Genomic DNA, 14,607 nt, shown 5'->3' on the forward strand with positions numbered 1-14,607 from the left:
AACACGGGTGTCCAAAACCCTCAACAACATCAAATTGCAAAAGACATGGATATGCAAAGGCAAATGCATGAAGCATGGTGCAGGCTAGAAACACTAAAAGGAGTGTTTGCTGCCTCAAATCATAACAAATACTGCAGTGCCTCTTCTACATTACAAATTTAATTTAAAGTTTGGGGAATGTATGATACAAATAGTACATTTTTCCACAGTAGTGTACAGACACCCATCTCTGGTCTTTCTATTTTATTTCATAACTAGTTTTTGTACCTGTTTTTAGAAGCTAAAGGATTTAGATTTAAATCTAAAAGAGACATCTGCCAATTCTAATTACATTGCAGAGTATTATACTGTGCCTACGCTGGCTTTTTGCTCAAACACCGGTATCCAACCAACACCATAAACTTAAGCCTTCCAATTGACCAACACAAATCACACTTCTGGCAGTGTTGGAAGTAGGGCTGGGCGATAGGGAGAAAATATCACGATATTCTTGACCAAATACCTCGATATTGATACTGCGGCGATATTCTAGGATTTGACAATTGGTGCTTTAACATAATGTCTTCACACTTTTTATTTTAGATAAATAATCATCAGTAATGTGGACATAATGTCTAAGTGGGGAAAAGGCAAATAATAGAACAGCTAGAAATATTGAGATACTTTGGTAAAAGTAGAATTAGGCTACTATAATCTAATACTATACTACAAATAAAAGTCTCCCATTAAAAAACCCTAGAGTGAAAGTATTTTACCAGCAAAATGTACTAAAAGTAACAGAAATAAAAGTATTTGTTATTCAGAGTGTTGCATGTATTTTATTTAATGTAGCTTGTTGGGGTGGAGGTATATACATTAATGTATGTATATATATATATATATATATATATATATATATAAGATCCTGCACACACATGGTCCACCCCCTCGAGTATTTTTACTTATTTTTCCCAGGAGTGTTTTAACATGCACAGACTGGGCTTGACTGACATCACCTCTCACCTGTATTTAATCTCTAACGATGCTTCATATTCTATACGTTGATCATACGTCTTTGCATTGTAATATTAAATACTAGTAACTAGTGTTATACCAATGTAGTGGAGTAAAGGTAGTTTATAAAGTAGCAGAAAGTGGTAATACTAAAGTAAAGTAAAAGTAGGCCGACCTAAAAAATTGTCTTGTTATTTTCCACCACTGCTCAGTACTTTCCCAAAAAACAGCACCATATAGGCCTGGAGGTAGATGGACAGGTATTTTAATATAGGTAGCACATCCCCTGATCAATATTTTGCACACCATGCACTAAACTGTACAGCATTCTCATTATAAAACACATTTGCAATAATATTTTATAGTATATATATTTTTGATAAAGCCTATATCGTAATTTTCTATTCTATGTTAATGTTCTTGACTGTTACTATGCCTTTTGTTCTAATTCCTCTTACTATGTGTATTGTATGCACCAAACACCAAGGCAACTTCCTTGTAAGTGAAAACCTACTTGGTAATACACCTTATTCTGATTCTGATTGATGTTAATTTCATATAATGACACAAAGAGTAACTGATAAGAAATGCAGGCTAACTCCCTACTAAAAATTATCACTCAAGCAACATACATCTAATATTAACTGTTGATTTGTGTCTATCCTACTGTCTACTTTATTCCCTTATAATTCCCATATTTAATGCTGTCTTTTTTAAAACTTTATCCTTGCACTGCTAGTTTTTATATAATGTCTACATTATTCTCTTATATTGTCCATATTTAATGCTGGTCTCTAGACTTTATCCTTGCACTATTGGACTTATTTGCACTGACCACCATGATCACCACTCATAGAGCACCTTAACCATGCAGACTGAATCACAGGGTCCAGTCCCTGCCCTGTCGCTGCAAGCGCCTCATCCTTATACATCCCTTAGTACATTCATGTGGACTTTTTTATTTAGTAGCTTTTCTTTTATTGTCCATATTATTCATGTGGATTGTTATTTTATCATCCTGTTTATGATGTATGTGTATGTTGTGTGTGATGTCTTTAAGCTATTGGGACCTTGAATTTCTCTTTGGGGATCAATAAAGTATCTGTCTATCTATCTATGTATCTATCTATCTATAAATACATCGTTTTTCAGTCTATTGACAACAGAAATCTAAAATCTAAAATCTAATGTTATGAAATGGGTGAGTGGCTCATGCTGAGCTAGGTGTGCTTGGTGTGGTACTGTATGTCCCAGCAGCAGTGCTAACCTGCTGACTGTGTCTGTGTGAGTGACAGCTGGGAAGCCTCCGCCCAGTACCGCGCTACAGCCAGGCTGCCTCCAGCCTCCACCCGCTACCAGGAGCTGCAGGAATGACCGATAATATCCCACTACAGCCCGTGAGACGGCCGAAAAGACACGACGGTAAACACAGAAATGGGTAAGGGAGTCATTCAGCACAGAAATAACAATGCGAAGCCATTTGTTAACGTGTTTCGCTCGTCGTCTTTTGCTAATGTCAGTGTAGCCATTAACAGTGTTTACAGGAGCGCGTCGACATTGTCTCAATAACTAGCTTAGCGGCGGCGTGTTTTAGGGCATAAAATAAGCAGTTAAGACGAAAAAAAACAACGGCTAGCAGACAAATGTATGTTGTTAAAAAACATTGAGCCATTCGTTGTAGCTTTAAAACAGCTAGCAAATAGCTCCAGAAGATATCCTTGTTCCGGGGTGCAATTGGAGCAAGTGTATGAGACGCCCATGTCAATATTTGCTCGGTAGACTGGAGCTCAGTCTGTCAAAGAGCAGACACAAACGTTATGCAGAAATGTACGTTAGGCCTTGACTTAAAAAAATTTGCAGTGTGGTAAATTCACATGCTGGCTAAACCACAGCATAGGCATATTAAGGGGCAGGCCTAATAAATGATGATGGAGAAACACGGACAGGGCACAAACAGTTCTGAAATGCAGCCACTAGTCTGATCAGGCTATCATGGTGATGTGATGTGATGTCACCTCCTGTAATAATCACAAAGACAAAAGCTCTGAACATGAGCGTCATAATGCAGAAATATTGGCCTGTAGCTATCTGCTTTATGTATTTCAGTATGTTCTGCAGTTTGCAGTATCATTACTAGTCACGCCTGATGCATCCAATTCACCTGCCCTTCTCTCTAATAAGGTAGTTAAACTCTCAGTTGCCAGTTTATTAGGTAGCTAGAACTAATGCAGTCTATTACAAAAGTGCAATGCACTGCAATACATCCTAACTTCATGAAGGATATAATGTTCAGTTTTGTATCAATGAGGGTATGCCAAATGATAGAAACACATCTCTGTGTAATGCACCACAAATGACATCCTCAAAAATTACTCTAATGTTGGGTTAAACAATGACAAAGGTTCTGTCTTGTCAAATGTGAGGATTTGCAGTTTGTTGAACAAAGCAAGACATTTAAATAAGTCAACTTGGGTTCTTGAAAATTTGAAGGCAAATTGTTCACCATTTTTAGATTTACCGTGGTATGTTGCTATTTTACACTCTGAACAACCAATTGAGGAACTATTTTGTAGTATAATCGTTAATAAAAATAAAGAGGCTTTTCCACAGAAGACATTTTGACTTGTCGTAGTAGGAAAAGCACAGGTATTACCAACACTAACAATTACTTTATTCTATTGAACTGTTACAGTGTGTGACTCAGCATGCACAAAAGCAGGAACCCGGAAATGGAAGCAGCTAAATACGATTCAGCCCTCATTCATTTTATTATTTAAACATGTGTCTTTTCCTGCTGCGACATGCCAAAATGTCTTCTGTGTAAAAGGCCATCTCTCTGTAATTGAAGCCCTAATCTACAGTAAGAATGCACTGGAGGTTAGTTGTCTCTGTGAGAGACTTCTGAGGTCTAAAAAGAGGAACATGATTATTCTACTTAATCATTTGGCAATGACAGAGCCCATTCTTGACATTGTTATTCTCCAACATATACAAGAGTGGTATCTTTAAATACAGCAACAGGAATATCTCTTCATATTTAGGCCTGATATAATCACGTTCAGTTTCTACCTGGATACAAGCGTTTTCAGAAACCCCAGCGCTAGCATATTAGTTGGAGAGGAACCTTGTGTTTTGTGTCCCATCTGCTGCAGGGTTATCACACAGCATACTAACTTAAAAAATGAAGTTAAGATGATTTTTTGGGACAGCTAGGTGACACAGGGGAGAGAGAGGGGGAAGACATGCAGGGAATTGTCACAGGTCTCACAGGACCTCTGCGAGGCATAAACCTCTCAGTATATGTGCGCCTGCTATACCACTGAACCAAACCGGCCACCTGGAAGCCAGCTTTTGAACAGTGAATATTGTCATTGCGTTTAATTACCGAGTCATCTGCCATGAAACTTTTGGTTGCTCAATGGCTTTTCTCTAAAAAGCAACCATCAAATAGAGTCTTTATAATTGTCACACCTATATTTTGTCTATAGGAAGTGTTTTACAACTTACAAGAAAAACAACAATAAAATAGCTCAATTATTGATCGCAAGGTCACTGGGCTCTTAGTTCATTGATATGGAAAGCTTTGTTTGGGTAGAGCGAAGGGAGTGGCAACCCCTTTCCAGATGAAGTTAATATTTGTCTTGTAAGGCATAATCTCTCCAAATTCCATGATCATGGCCCTTTAGCTCAGCCTAGTCGGTTCTGTGGGTTTGTAGCGGCAATAAGCAACACATTAACTAAGAGATGTGACAGGAAATTCATTAAAAATGGAGCCCGTTACCTCGACAGCTTGACAAAATGCAACACAGGGTTATGAGTCAATCTACAGAGTCTGCATTTCAAAGTAAAATAGCTTAACTGAATCAGCTAAATCCTAGATCTTTTGTCAATTTGTCATGTAACTGTCTGTTTCTCGGTATGTCTGCTATTGAACTAAATGGTGTGTTCCTCTCAGGTGCTGCCCGTGGTCGAGATGCTGTGGCATGGGGGACTTCCGTCCCCGCACCGTGTGGCTCGGCCACCCAGAAAAGAGGGAGCAGAGGTACCCAAGGAATGTCATTAACAACCAGAAGTACAACTTCTTCACCTTCCTGCCTGCGGTTAGTGTCAGTCAAAGGTCACACCCCTCCAACCTCCCTCCCTCTGACCCACCAAACCACCACCCACCTCTCTCAGCTTGGATCTGATTTCAGTGTCACTTGTCGGACACATTTTCCCATTAAGACAATCATAATCCTAAGTATCATCATTCTCACCCGTCATCTTGTACCGCCCACTTTACTAGCCACAGTGGGTGGGCATTGTAGTGTTTGACTCATTTTAAATCGCTGTGGATCAGAGGATCACATTAGGGCTGATCTGACGGTAATTTTCCAGATTACTCGATTAATAATTAGGGTTGGGTACCGAAACCCAGTTCCACTATGGAATCGGTTCCTACGCAACCGGCAAGAATCGGACCAGATTAGAACGCAAATTTCGGTTCCTCATTTCGGTTCCACTTAATGTGTCGACTGAAATATTTTCCCTCTGCCGCTCTGAATGTAAAAATCTACCATTAGCTAGCTACCGTAAATGTAGGCTACTTTTGAAATGCCATATTTTCCCTCTGGGCTCACCAAAACGGACGTAAAAACCTTTGTTTTATGTCATTTTTCAGTTTTTTATCGATTGATTTGGGAATCGGAATTGTTTTATAAGTACCGGTTCGCCATCGGAATCGTAAAAATCCAAACGGTAACCAACCATATTAATAATTTAGTATATGCATTGTCAGAAAATAATGAAATGTGCCCATTAGAACTTCCCAGAGTCCAAACTGGTGTCTATGAATCACCAATTTTGCCTGACCAACAGTTCAAAACCAAGATATTCAGTTTACAACCATACAAAACAGAGAATAGCAGAAAAATACTCACACTGAAGAAGCTGGTACCTCAATTGTTTGTCAATTTGCTTTGAAAAGTGACTCAAACAATGAATCAATTATCAAAACATTTGATTAACTTGTTTCGATCGACTAATTGGTTCAGCTCTAGATCAGATGTGTGCCTCAAATTTGAAAAATGATTTGTGTTTTTAGGCTTACTTAAGTTTAATCGCAATTTACTTTAGCCTTGTTTGCTGTCAGCCAAATGCCAAACAACTATACAGTATATTAACATTAGCCTCCGGATGCTCAGGCACAGATGCTGATCACATTTTTTTCTCTTTGACTTATGGCACAGTTTATAGTCATAGGAATGTACCAGTGTGATATGTTGGCGAGGCTTCACTTCAAATGCTAAAAGTGTAAGGAGATCATTAGTCATTCATAAATAGTGGAATTTCTCATGTTAAAATGAAGATCTCAGATAGTTTCAGTCCCATTTGGACTAACAGCAACATGGTCTCATAGCACCAATCCCATTCCCATTCTCAGAAGAATATGGCAGAGACAGATGTGACATTGGTTGGCGATTTGGCGGCAGTTAAGCTGTGTGTTTTTGACCATTGCCTTTTCCCCGGGCTGATTTACATATGCATTTGTTTTCCAGACATTCAGTTGTCTTAAGATCTTTTTTTTTTTTTTTTTTTTTTTATATGAAGTCAGACATTGAAAGTAGCTCAGATTTGTTTGGAAAGCCAAAGACAAGAGCAGAGCCTTTTTGCATTGCAAATTGTGATGTTTTTTATTGACATTGTCAAGAAGTTCTTGTCACAAGAACAGTTTGTAGTCTCTATGTTTCTGTGCGTGGTTTCATGTTCTCTGCTCTCTACTTTACGCAACAGTTTTGGAAATGATGTACAGTAGCAATGCAACAACAAAGTTGACACAAGTTTCCCCCCCGGTAGTCATCTTGCACACTGGTGGTAATGAAATTTGGCAAAGTTAAAGCATGAGTGTTAATTTTAAGAATGACACTAGTGGAGAAAATCTACTATACCATGTTTGCATATTGTTTCACATCTCTTAGGTTGTTTATAAGGCCAACGAGGACAAACAGTGTGGACAATATTGGATTTTATTCTTATTTTGAGAATATTTTTTAATTTGTCAAGTTTTTAATTCAAGGACTTTTAACCTGAAAACCTTTCTCTCATTGGACTTTTTCCAGAAAATGATTCATGATAACGGCTGCAACTAAAGATTATTTTCATTATTGATTCATTTGGAGATTATTTTCTTAATAAATCAATTGATTGTTTGGTTTACAAAGTGTCAGGAGAAAAAAAAATGCATTGCAATTTCTTGAAGCCCAGGATGTTCACAATGTTTGATTTTGATATTGTACGATATTGTAGTGTTGACTATTGGTGCTTTCACAAAATATTTACACAATGAGATTTTTGATAAATAATCACCAGTAATGTGGATATAATGACTAAGTGGGTAAAGTCAAATAACAGAACCGCTAGAACAGTCTGGTAAGTTCAGGAAATGACATCACTACTTTAAAACCAGGAAAAGACAACACTTATGCCATATTACGATATCCAAAATCTAAGACAATATCTAGTCTCCTATCACGATATCGATATAATATCGATATATTGCCCAGCTCTATGCTGCGTTATTGACTTTAGACCAGGTTTTTGTTGGTCAATGGCGCAATCACGTCCCGCTGCCTCAAGATAACAATACGCCAAGAATGCACCTGAACACACCTCCCTGTAAGACCAGCACGCCCATGGGCGCACAGATGAGAGCAGGTGCATTGCCTATGTAAATGACACGGGCACTGGACGGGAAACTGACAACTGCGTCGGTCTTAAACTAGCGAAGACACTTGCGTCGGGCTTTGCGCTGCGCTGTGCTGCGCCGGGTGCAAAATAGGGCCCTGTAATGGTTTATTAAAGTACGTTAGCTGGGATAGTGGTTTTGTCAACAGAATTGTATAGGGCTGCAAGACTGTGATTTTAATTTCATGTTAAAAAACTGGAAGGGAGCAAGTCTGCCAGAGATGGCCAATGTGTGTGAGAGGGAGAGGGTCCGTGAGTGATTAGTCGCTTTTCTGGTGTCACACTCACCGTCCGTAAAAAGTAAACCATGGCAAAACGAACCATTGACGCTTTCTCCATCGACGGCTCCTGCTGCACCACAGCCAGGCCCTTCACAGCAGCAAGAGGTAGACGAGTTAGAGTTAGAGTAGTCTCGCTTTGCCAGACCATCCACAGGGTCAGTCTGGCTAGTCCACACAGCATTCCGGGATGGGAGAAAAATGTGCTCTGGTTTATTGGCATTTCTTTAAACCAATCACAATCGTCATGCGCACCGAGCCACTGTAAAATAGCTGTGCGAGAGTAAACTCAGATTGGACAGAAAGTCTAGCTAGCTGTCTGGATTTACCTGGAGTTTAAAATTCCAACACAAAGGAAGCGAAAGGAAATGGACATCGGCGAAAATACATGCATCCGGCGGAATTTCGTGCGGCACCGGAGCAATAACCGGAAGTGGAACGTCCAGGATATAAACTAGAGTCAGAGGAGGCCGTGGTGAAAAAAGGCAAGAACACACGGTTTCCAACAGGAATGGCTGAGGGAGCTTACGTGGCTTGGATTTAGCAAAAACACCATAAACTGTATCTTCTGAACTAGATGTGGTCCACAACATGCGGGGGAAAACAAAGCACCTCCCAGTTTAACACTTTAAAGTACTCATATTATACTCATTTTCAGGTTCATCATTGTATTTAGAGGTTGTACCAGAATAGGTTGACGTGGTTTAATTTTCAAAACACCATATCTTTGTTGTACTGCACATTGCTGCAGCTCCTCTTTTCACCCTGTGTGTTGCGCTCTCAGTTTTAGCTACAGAGTGAGGCATCGCACTTCTGTACCATCTTTGTTGGGAGTCGCACATGTGCAGTAAGCACTATAGCTAGTCAGTTGCGGAGTATGAGGGCGTGCCACGCTAGCAGCTAGGCGAGCATTATAACGTGTGTTACAAAGTGACCACGTTTGTCTCTGAAGTAAAGGCTGGACTACAATAGAGCTGTTTGGAGCAGTTTGTGAACAGTGTTTTCTGTTGGAGATGGTAAGTCCCTTTGGGGTGGACTTTGGGCTTTTTCACTTTGTATACCTATAATGTGCACAAAAAAAGATATGTAACTCAATAAAGAAAAGGAAAAAAAGCATATGAGCACTTTAATGAAGCACAACAGCAGCTTAAAACATAAAATATGCCCGAGTTAAAATGGTTGAGAATGTAAAAAATTGCATTACAAGTCGATTTAAGGTGTGCGCTCCTAAATTTTCTTTCTGTGCCCCTAACATTTTCAGGTAAGGGCTGCGGTGCTCCTAGTAAAAAACATTAGTCTGGACTCGAGCCCTGTAAAGGAAACATTGTCACACATTAAATATTGACATTGTGTTAAACAAATGGTTTATGAACACCTGAAGTCATTTTAACATCAATGTTCAGATGAGTTTTCATTTACAGGTCACTAATACAGTGTTGTAACAAGGCAAAGGGAGGCCAATGGTGTCGTATAATAAAAAAAAATATATATCAAAATCAGTCATGGCCTAGCAGTAAATGTTCAGATACTGTCATATGCACAATAACTTAACTCCACACAGCAAATCATTCATTCTGTACTTCTTTGTTTTATGTTGACAGGTGCTGTTCCATCAGTTCAAGTACTTCTACAACTTGTACTTTTTGCTTTTAGCGTGCTCTCAATTTATCAATGAGCTACGCTTGGGTGCGCTCTACACCTACTGGGTCCCTCTGGTATGTGGCATTTCACTAACTTTTAATTCAGTTTAATTCAATTCAGGTCAATCAACCTAATTTCATGTGCTTTTGTGTTCATTGTATCGTACGGTTAGTTTTTTGATGAGGTATTTGATAAGGTCTTTCCCACAAAGACAACATTTTCCACACTCCTATAAAGTTGGTATGTTGTTCTCTCACTTTTTAATTCTGACATTTCACTCTGCAGGGTCTTGTTTTGGCTATTACCATCATTAGAGAGGCAGTTGAAGAAATAAGATGCTACATTCGAGACAAAGAAATGAACTCTCAGATTTACAGCAAGCTTTCGACAAGAGGTAAGGATCGGAGGCCTAGACGACAACATTGGTTATGCTTTTCGGTTGTGTTGATATCTGAACCACGTTGCTTATTTCTTCGCATCAGCGTCTTATTAATTGTAGGAGGTTTGTCCTGTTAAAACTTATTGGGGCTAGGGGAAATGGTGGGTAATTGAAAGCAGAGATGTAAAAGTGTACATAAGAGGCCTTGGTATAAAGTGCTACCAGCAATAAAAAGCAGGGGACCTCTTGTGGTTTCCATCACTTTGGCCCTTTGATGTGGCAGCTTGTTTTACCCATAAACACAATGACTGGTTGCCCCCATGATAGCGGCCCCCGTGCATATCTTGTGGTTTGTAGAAACTTTATGGTGTCACAACTTTGTGTGTTGTTTTCTAGCATAGGAAGAAACTGGTTAAAGCTGTTCCGTCTAAGTTTTGTTGATTATTAATGTCTATTTTGTCTATGAAATGTCATAAAATAGTGACAAATCCCCTTTATGATTACCCACTCCTAGAGGAGATTTATTCAAATAACTTTTTTTTTTTATTCGACCAACAGCAAAGATATTCAGTTAACTGTCATATATGACAAAGAAAAGCAGCAAATCGTCATATTTATAAAACCTGGAACCAGTGAATGTTTGGCATTTTTCGCTTGAAAAATTCAAAGCGATTAATTGACGATCCCCATAAATTGCAGGCTAATTTCCTTATGGCCGACTAATCAGTTAAATATATATATATATTCAGTATATTTTGCCACATCTTGTATCTGAGTGGTGTTCCATGATGCTGCTGTGTAATCTGTAAAATGTTTTTTTGCGCTAATGGAGCAGAGCACTTATGTGAAGTCCCTTGCAGCCTTATGCATAGCAATATTAATGTGCTTTAATGCCTTACATATGCAAAGCCCTGGGGTCACGACACGGGTCAAGGGTCGGTGATCTCTTCCAAACAATTTTGCCTGTTCATTCCAAACGGAATGAGAGGAAAAAGGCTCAACTCCCCCCAGCATTCTTTCAAACCTGCGAGGAAAATGACTTCCCCAAATTCACTGGGGTGACTGGCGAGGCATGCGGGGACAACAGTTCACCCAAAGACGTGTGCTTTTGAAGTCCCACTTTATTCAAAATACACAGGAGAACCTTGTGTTTTTCAGATATGATCTTTGAAGAAAAAAAATGGATGTAAAAGTAATTGGAATAGACGGCCCATATTTAAGTGAAAAACGCTCACATAATGTTTAGCATATGCAACCCATGGACTAAAATCCACAGTTACCAAACACTCAATTTAACTTTAAACTTTGTTTATTGTGCGTTTCAGGCACAGTGAAGGTGAAAAGCAGCGGCATTCAAGTCGGAGATCTTATAATCGTGGAAAAGGTTTGTTAAAGATTCTTTCGGCCACATCTGTGAGTGGTTTTGCTTTTCAGGACTGTCAAGTTCCCATTTATATGACAGCGAATAATGAGGGGGTTGTTAATCTTCTGTGCTCCACTGGTGACTGAGGTGAAAGGAGTTAGTAAAGATTTTGTAATCTTGTGATCAATGCTGAGCCTCAGCCTGTCAAACTCAATGCATACACAACCGATGGGAACCTAAAATGCCTTTTAATTAGATCTCAACCACAAATTCAATTAAGTGCTATTTATTGATATACTTTTTTTTTTTTTTTTTTTTCTTGAAATCCCATTTGTAGTTTGTAGTTGTTTGAGATATCTAATTTAAGTCTCCTGGGGAATCTGTTGCGTTGCTCTTCTCACAGACGGAGTGGATTCTCCCAAAGTCTTTGTGCATGAAACGTGAGATGAGAGACCTGTCTTCAGTTTCCAACTGAGGACTTCTTTTCTGAATCACTCATTTCAGAGCAGCTGAAGGAAAGGTCACACACGTTGTCCTACACGTTTCACTAAGATGACTGAGTGATTCAGAGTTATGTAGGGCTGGCTACCAAATTTGATACTTTTTAGGCACCGACCAAATTGCCTCCTTAGTATCGGAAAAATGCTTTGTCATTCAATATCAACTTTTCATACCTAAGGAGTAAAGCAGCGTCAGTAAGCCAACGAGCATGCAGCATGCTTCTACCGAGATCTAATAATGCTGCTGATTGGCTGCCTAAAGGCCTCTTTACAGTCGCCGTTCCTGACCTGTCGCGCGACAATTTGACGTCAAAATACGTATATCTCACTGGCGTGCCAGGATTTAACCAGAGGTCGTGCACCACTCTAGTTTTTGCATCAGCGCATGACAAAGTAGCACACAGTTTGCGGGCAACCGGATGCCAGGACTCTCAGAGTGACTGCAAGTCTCTCTTGTAAACTTACTGGGTTAAGAGGAGTTCTTTCATTGTGAATGAACGGCTTGATCCGACCAAGTAGGTCATTGACTCAAATGGAATCATTGACGGCAATGCTGCTGCCAGTTATGCCGTTGTTTACCTTTTTCTTCTTCTTCTAGTCCGTAGAAAGAGCAAAGTCAGTAGCCTTTCCTCATTTGCGACACCTCTGTTTAGGAGAAGACTGCAACTAGTGTCACAACCACAACTATGTATAAGTAGTTATGGCGCTCCCATGACGTCACACTGTCGTGCGACAGGTTAGGAATGGCAAGTACACTGCTTGTTTTACAATACACGTTGTAATTACATGCGGGAAAATCTACACACCGAGACGGGGCTCACGTAATAGGAGCTGAAACATAAATAAAAAGATTTGTGCCGTAATGTGCAATGTTGTAATTTCTTTAAAAAAAAAAGGATTTCATGAAATTGGTATCGAAAAAAAAGTAGCGTTCAGGAACCAGTGTTAAAGTCACGGTATTAGATATTAGTACCGGAATTTTTTGATCGATACCCCAGCCCTAGAGTTACGCGAGTTACAATTCAGAAACGTAAACTAATCAGCATAGGTTAAACCAGTAGCTGACCAAAAGCAAGCTTTGGAATTTCTAAATGAGCCTGCATTTCAAGAGTCATAATGCATCTTTATTAGACTATCGACCACTTAGCAATAAAAACATTTTTGGGAAGCTGTCCAGATGAATTGAACGGAGAATTTTTTTCTGGTGTCGTGGAGGGACCAGGTCAGGCAGAGTGTAAAACATGGCCAGGGTCCTGTTCAGGCCACACGACAGGATGATTTGCTGGAGGGCTTATTCTTTTTGACTGAGTGGCTGTTGGTAATGTGGCCCATGAAAAGCTAAAAGTCTTACTTTTCTACAGTTAAAGAGCGGAGGAGGGAGGAGGAAAAGTGCAGGATCAAGAAGTGATGTTGAAATGATGTTTTTCTTTTCTGCCTTTCTTTGTAGAACCAGCGTGTTCCTGCTGACATGATATTTTTAAGGACCTCTGAAAGAAATGGTAAACATCTGCTGGTCATTCATCCAGATCTCCACAACAGGCTGGCTGGCTGGCTGGCTGGCTGGGGAAATGACTTGTTTAAGAAAGGTGCTGAGGTGCAGGGATTAGCCCTGAGCCAGGACAGGAAGTCCTACAATGTCTAAATTGTAATTGGGTCCAGTACTAAACTATCACTCAAAGTGCAGTGCGGTGGAGAGTTTCTTACTCCATTGTAATGGCGCGAGATTGGGCACTGTAGACAAAACATTGTTCCCTCTTCATCTTTTGATGACTCATTTTGTCTTTCAAATGAGAAGATAAGGAAAAGGAAACCCAAGGGACACACCGAAATCCAATGCAAAGATCAAACAGGAGACATGAGAGGAGGATGCCTCATCTGAATAATCAAATATGGATTAGGGCATGATTTGTCAGCGATCGCACAAACTTGGCAAATTGCATTGCACTTGTTTATTTGCACATATACAAAGTACACACACACACATCCATTCAAAAATAACAACCTCATCTAAATGCCTTCACAGGGACATGTTTTATTTTGCGCTTCCAGAAACCCAATGTGACTCCGTAAAGCTAGATGCACGTTGTTGTTGTTCCGTCTTCCTGTCGGGGGAAGAAAAACAACAGCTTTGTTTTACTGGAAATGGTGCTTGGTTATCTCTCTTCCATGTGGAGGCCATTAGGTCAATTATGAAGACCCTAGGCCAGAATTGGGAGTTTTGGGCAGGATGACGCTTGCAAGCCAGTGGGAGGGGAGGGGGGGGGCTTTGTTGGATGCCTTTACTTCCATCCCAACAGTGATCTATGCTTAGTCCCGTTCACAGAAGTTGCTGCCACTCATTTGTGATTCCATGCCAAGTTGTTTGATTGCCCTTTTTCATGTATTTATTCAAACTGATATGTACTTGATATGTATATTGGGACATCAGGAGAGAAAACTAGGAACCAGCCAGAGTTGACCGTAGCCTTCAGCTTCTGTCGAAATATAAATAAGATGAGATAAAACTTTATTGTCTGTTCACACAGAAATTGTTCTTGCATCGTCTGCTCCAACAATCAACAGATAACCTAAATAAACAGAAGCATCTGAGAAACATCTGTATGGTCACCGTCCAGTAATCATCAACACACAAACACACACACACACACACCACATCCAAACATGTAATTTTATATTGGATTGTTATGATTTCAGTCCCACAATATATCACAGATCCCATGTAGTGATTTT

The 14,607-nt window shown here is 39.8% G+C and overlaps 1 protein-coding gene across 1 annotated transcript in view; it reads left to right on the forward strand.

Moving 5' to 3' along the window:
• Nucleotides 1–2,240: 2,240 nt before the first annotated feature.
• atp9a (ATPase phospholipid transporting 9A) overlaps nt 2,241–14,607 on the forward strand; it is a 43,808-nt gene continuing 31,441 nt past the window's right edge. The window contains exons 1-6 of the mRNA XM_028583450.1: nt 2,241–2,431; nt 4,949–5,093; nt 9,596–9,709; nt 9,921–10,029; nt 11,340–11,398; nt 13,325–13,376. Coding sequence (XP_028439251.1) covers nt 2,364–2,431; nt 4,949–5,093; nt 9,596–9,709; nt 9,921–10,029; nt 11,340–11,398; nt 13,325–13,376 — 547 coding nt within the window. The 5' untranslated portion in view covers nt 2,241–2,363. The remainder of the gene's footprint in view (nt 2,432–4,948; nt 5,094–9,595; nt 9,710–9,920; nt 10,030–11,339; nt 11,399–13,324; nt 13,377–14,607) is intronic.

This window comes from Perca flavescens, chromosome 7 (genome assembly GCF_004354835.1).
Source record: "Perca flavescens isolate YP-PL-M2 chromosome 7, PFLA_1.0, whole genome shotgun sequence".
NCBI classification, from domain to species: domain Eukaryota; kingdom Metazoa; phylum Chordata; class Actinopteri; order Perciformes; family Percidae; genus Perca; species Perca flavescens.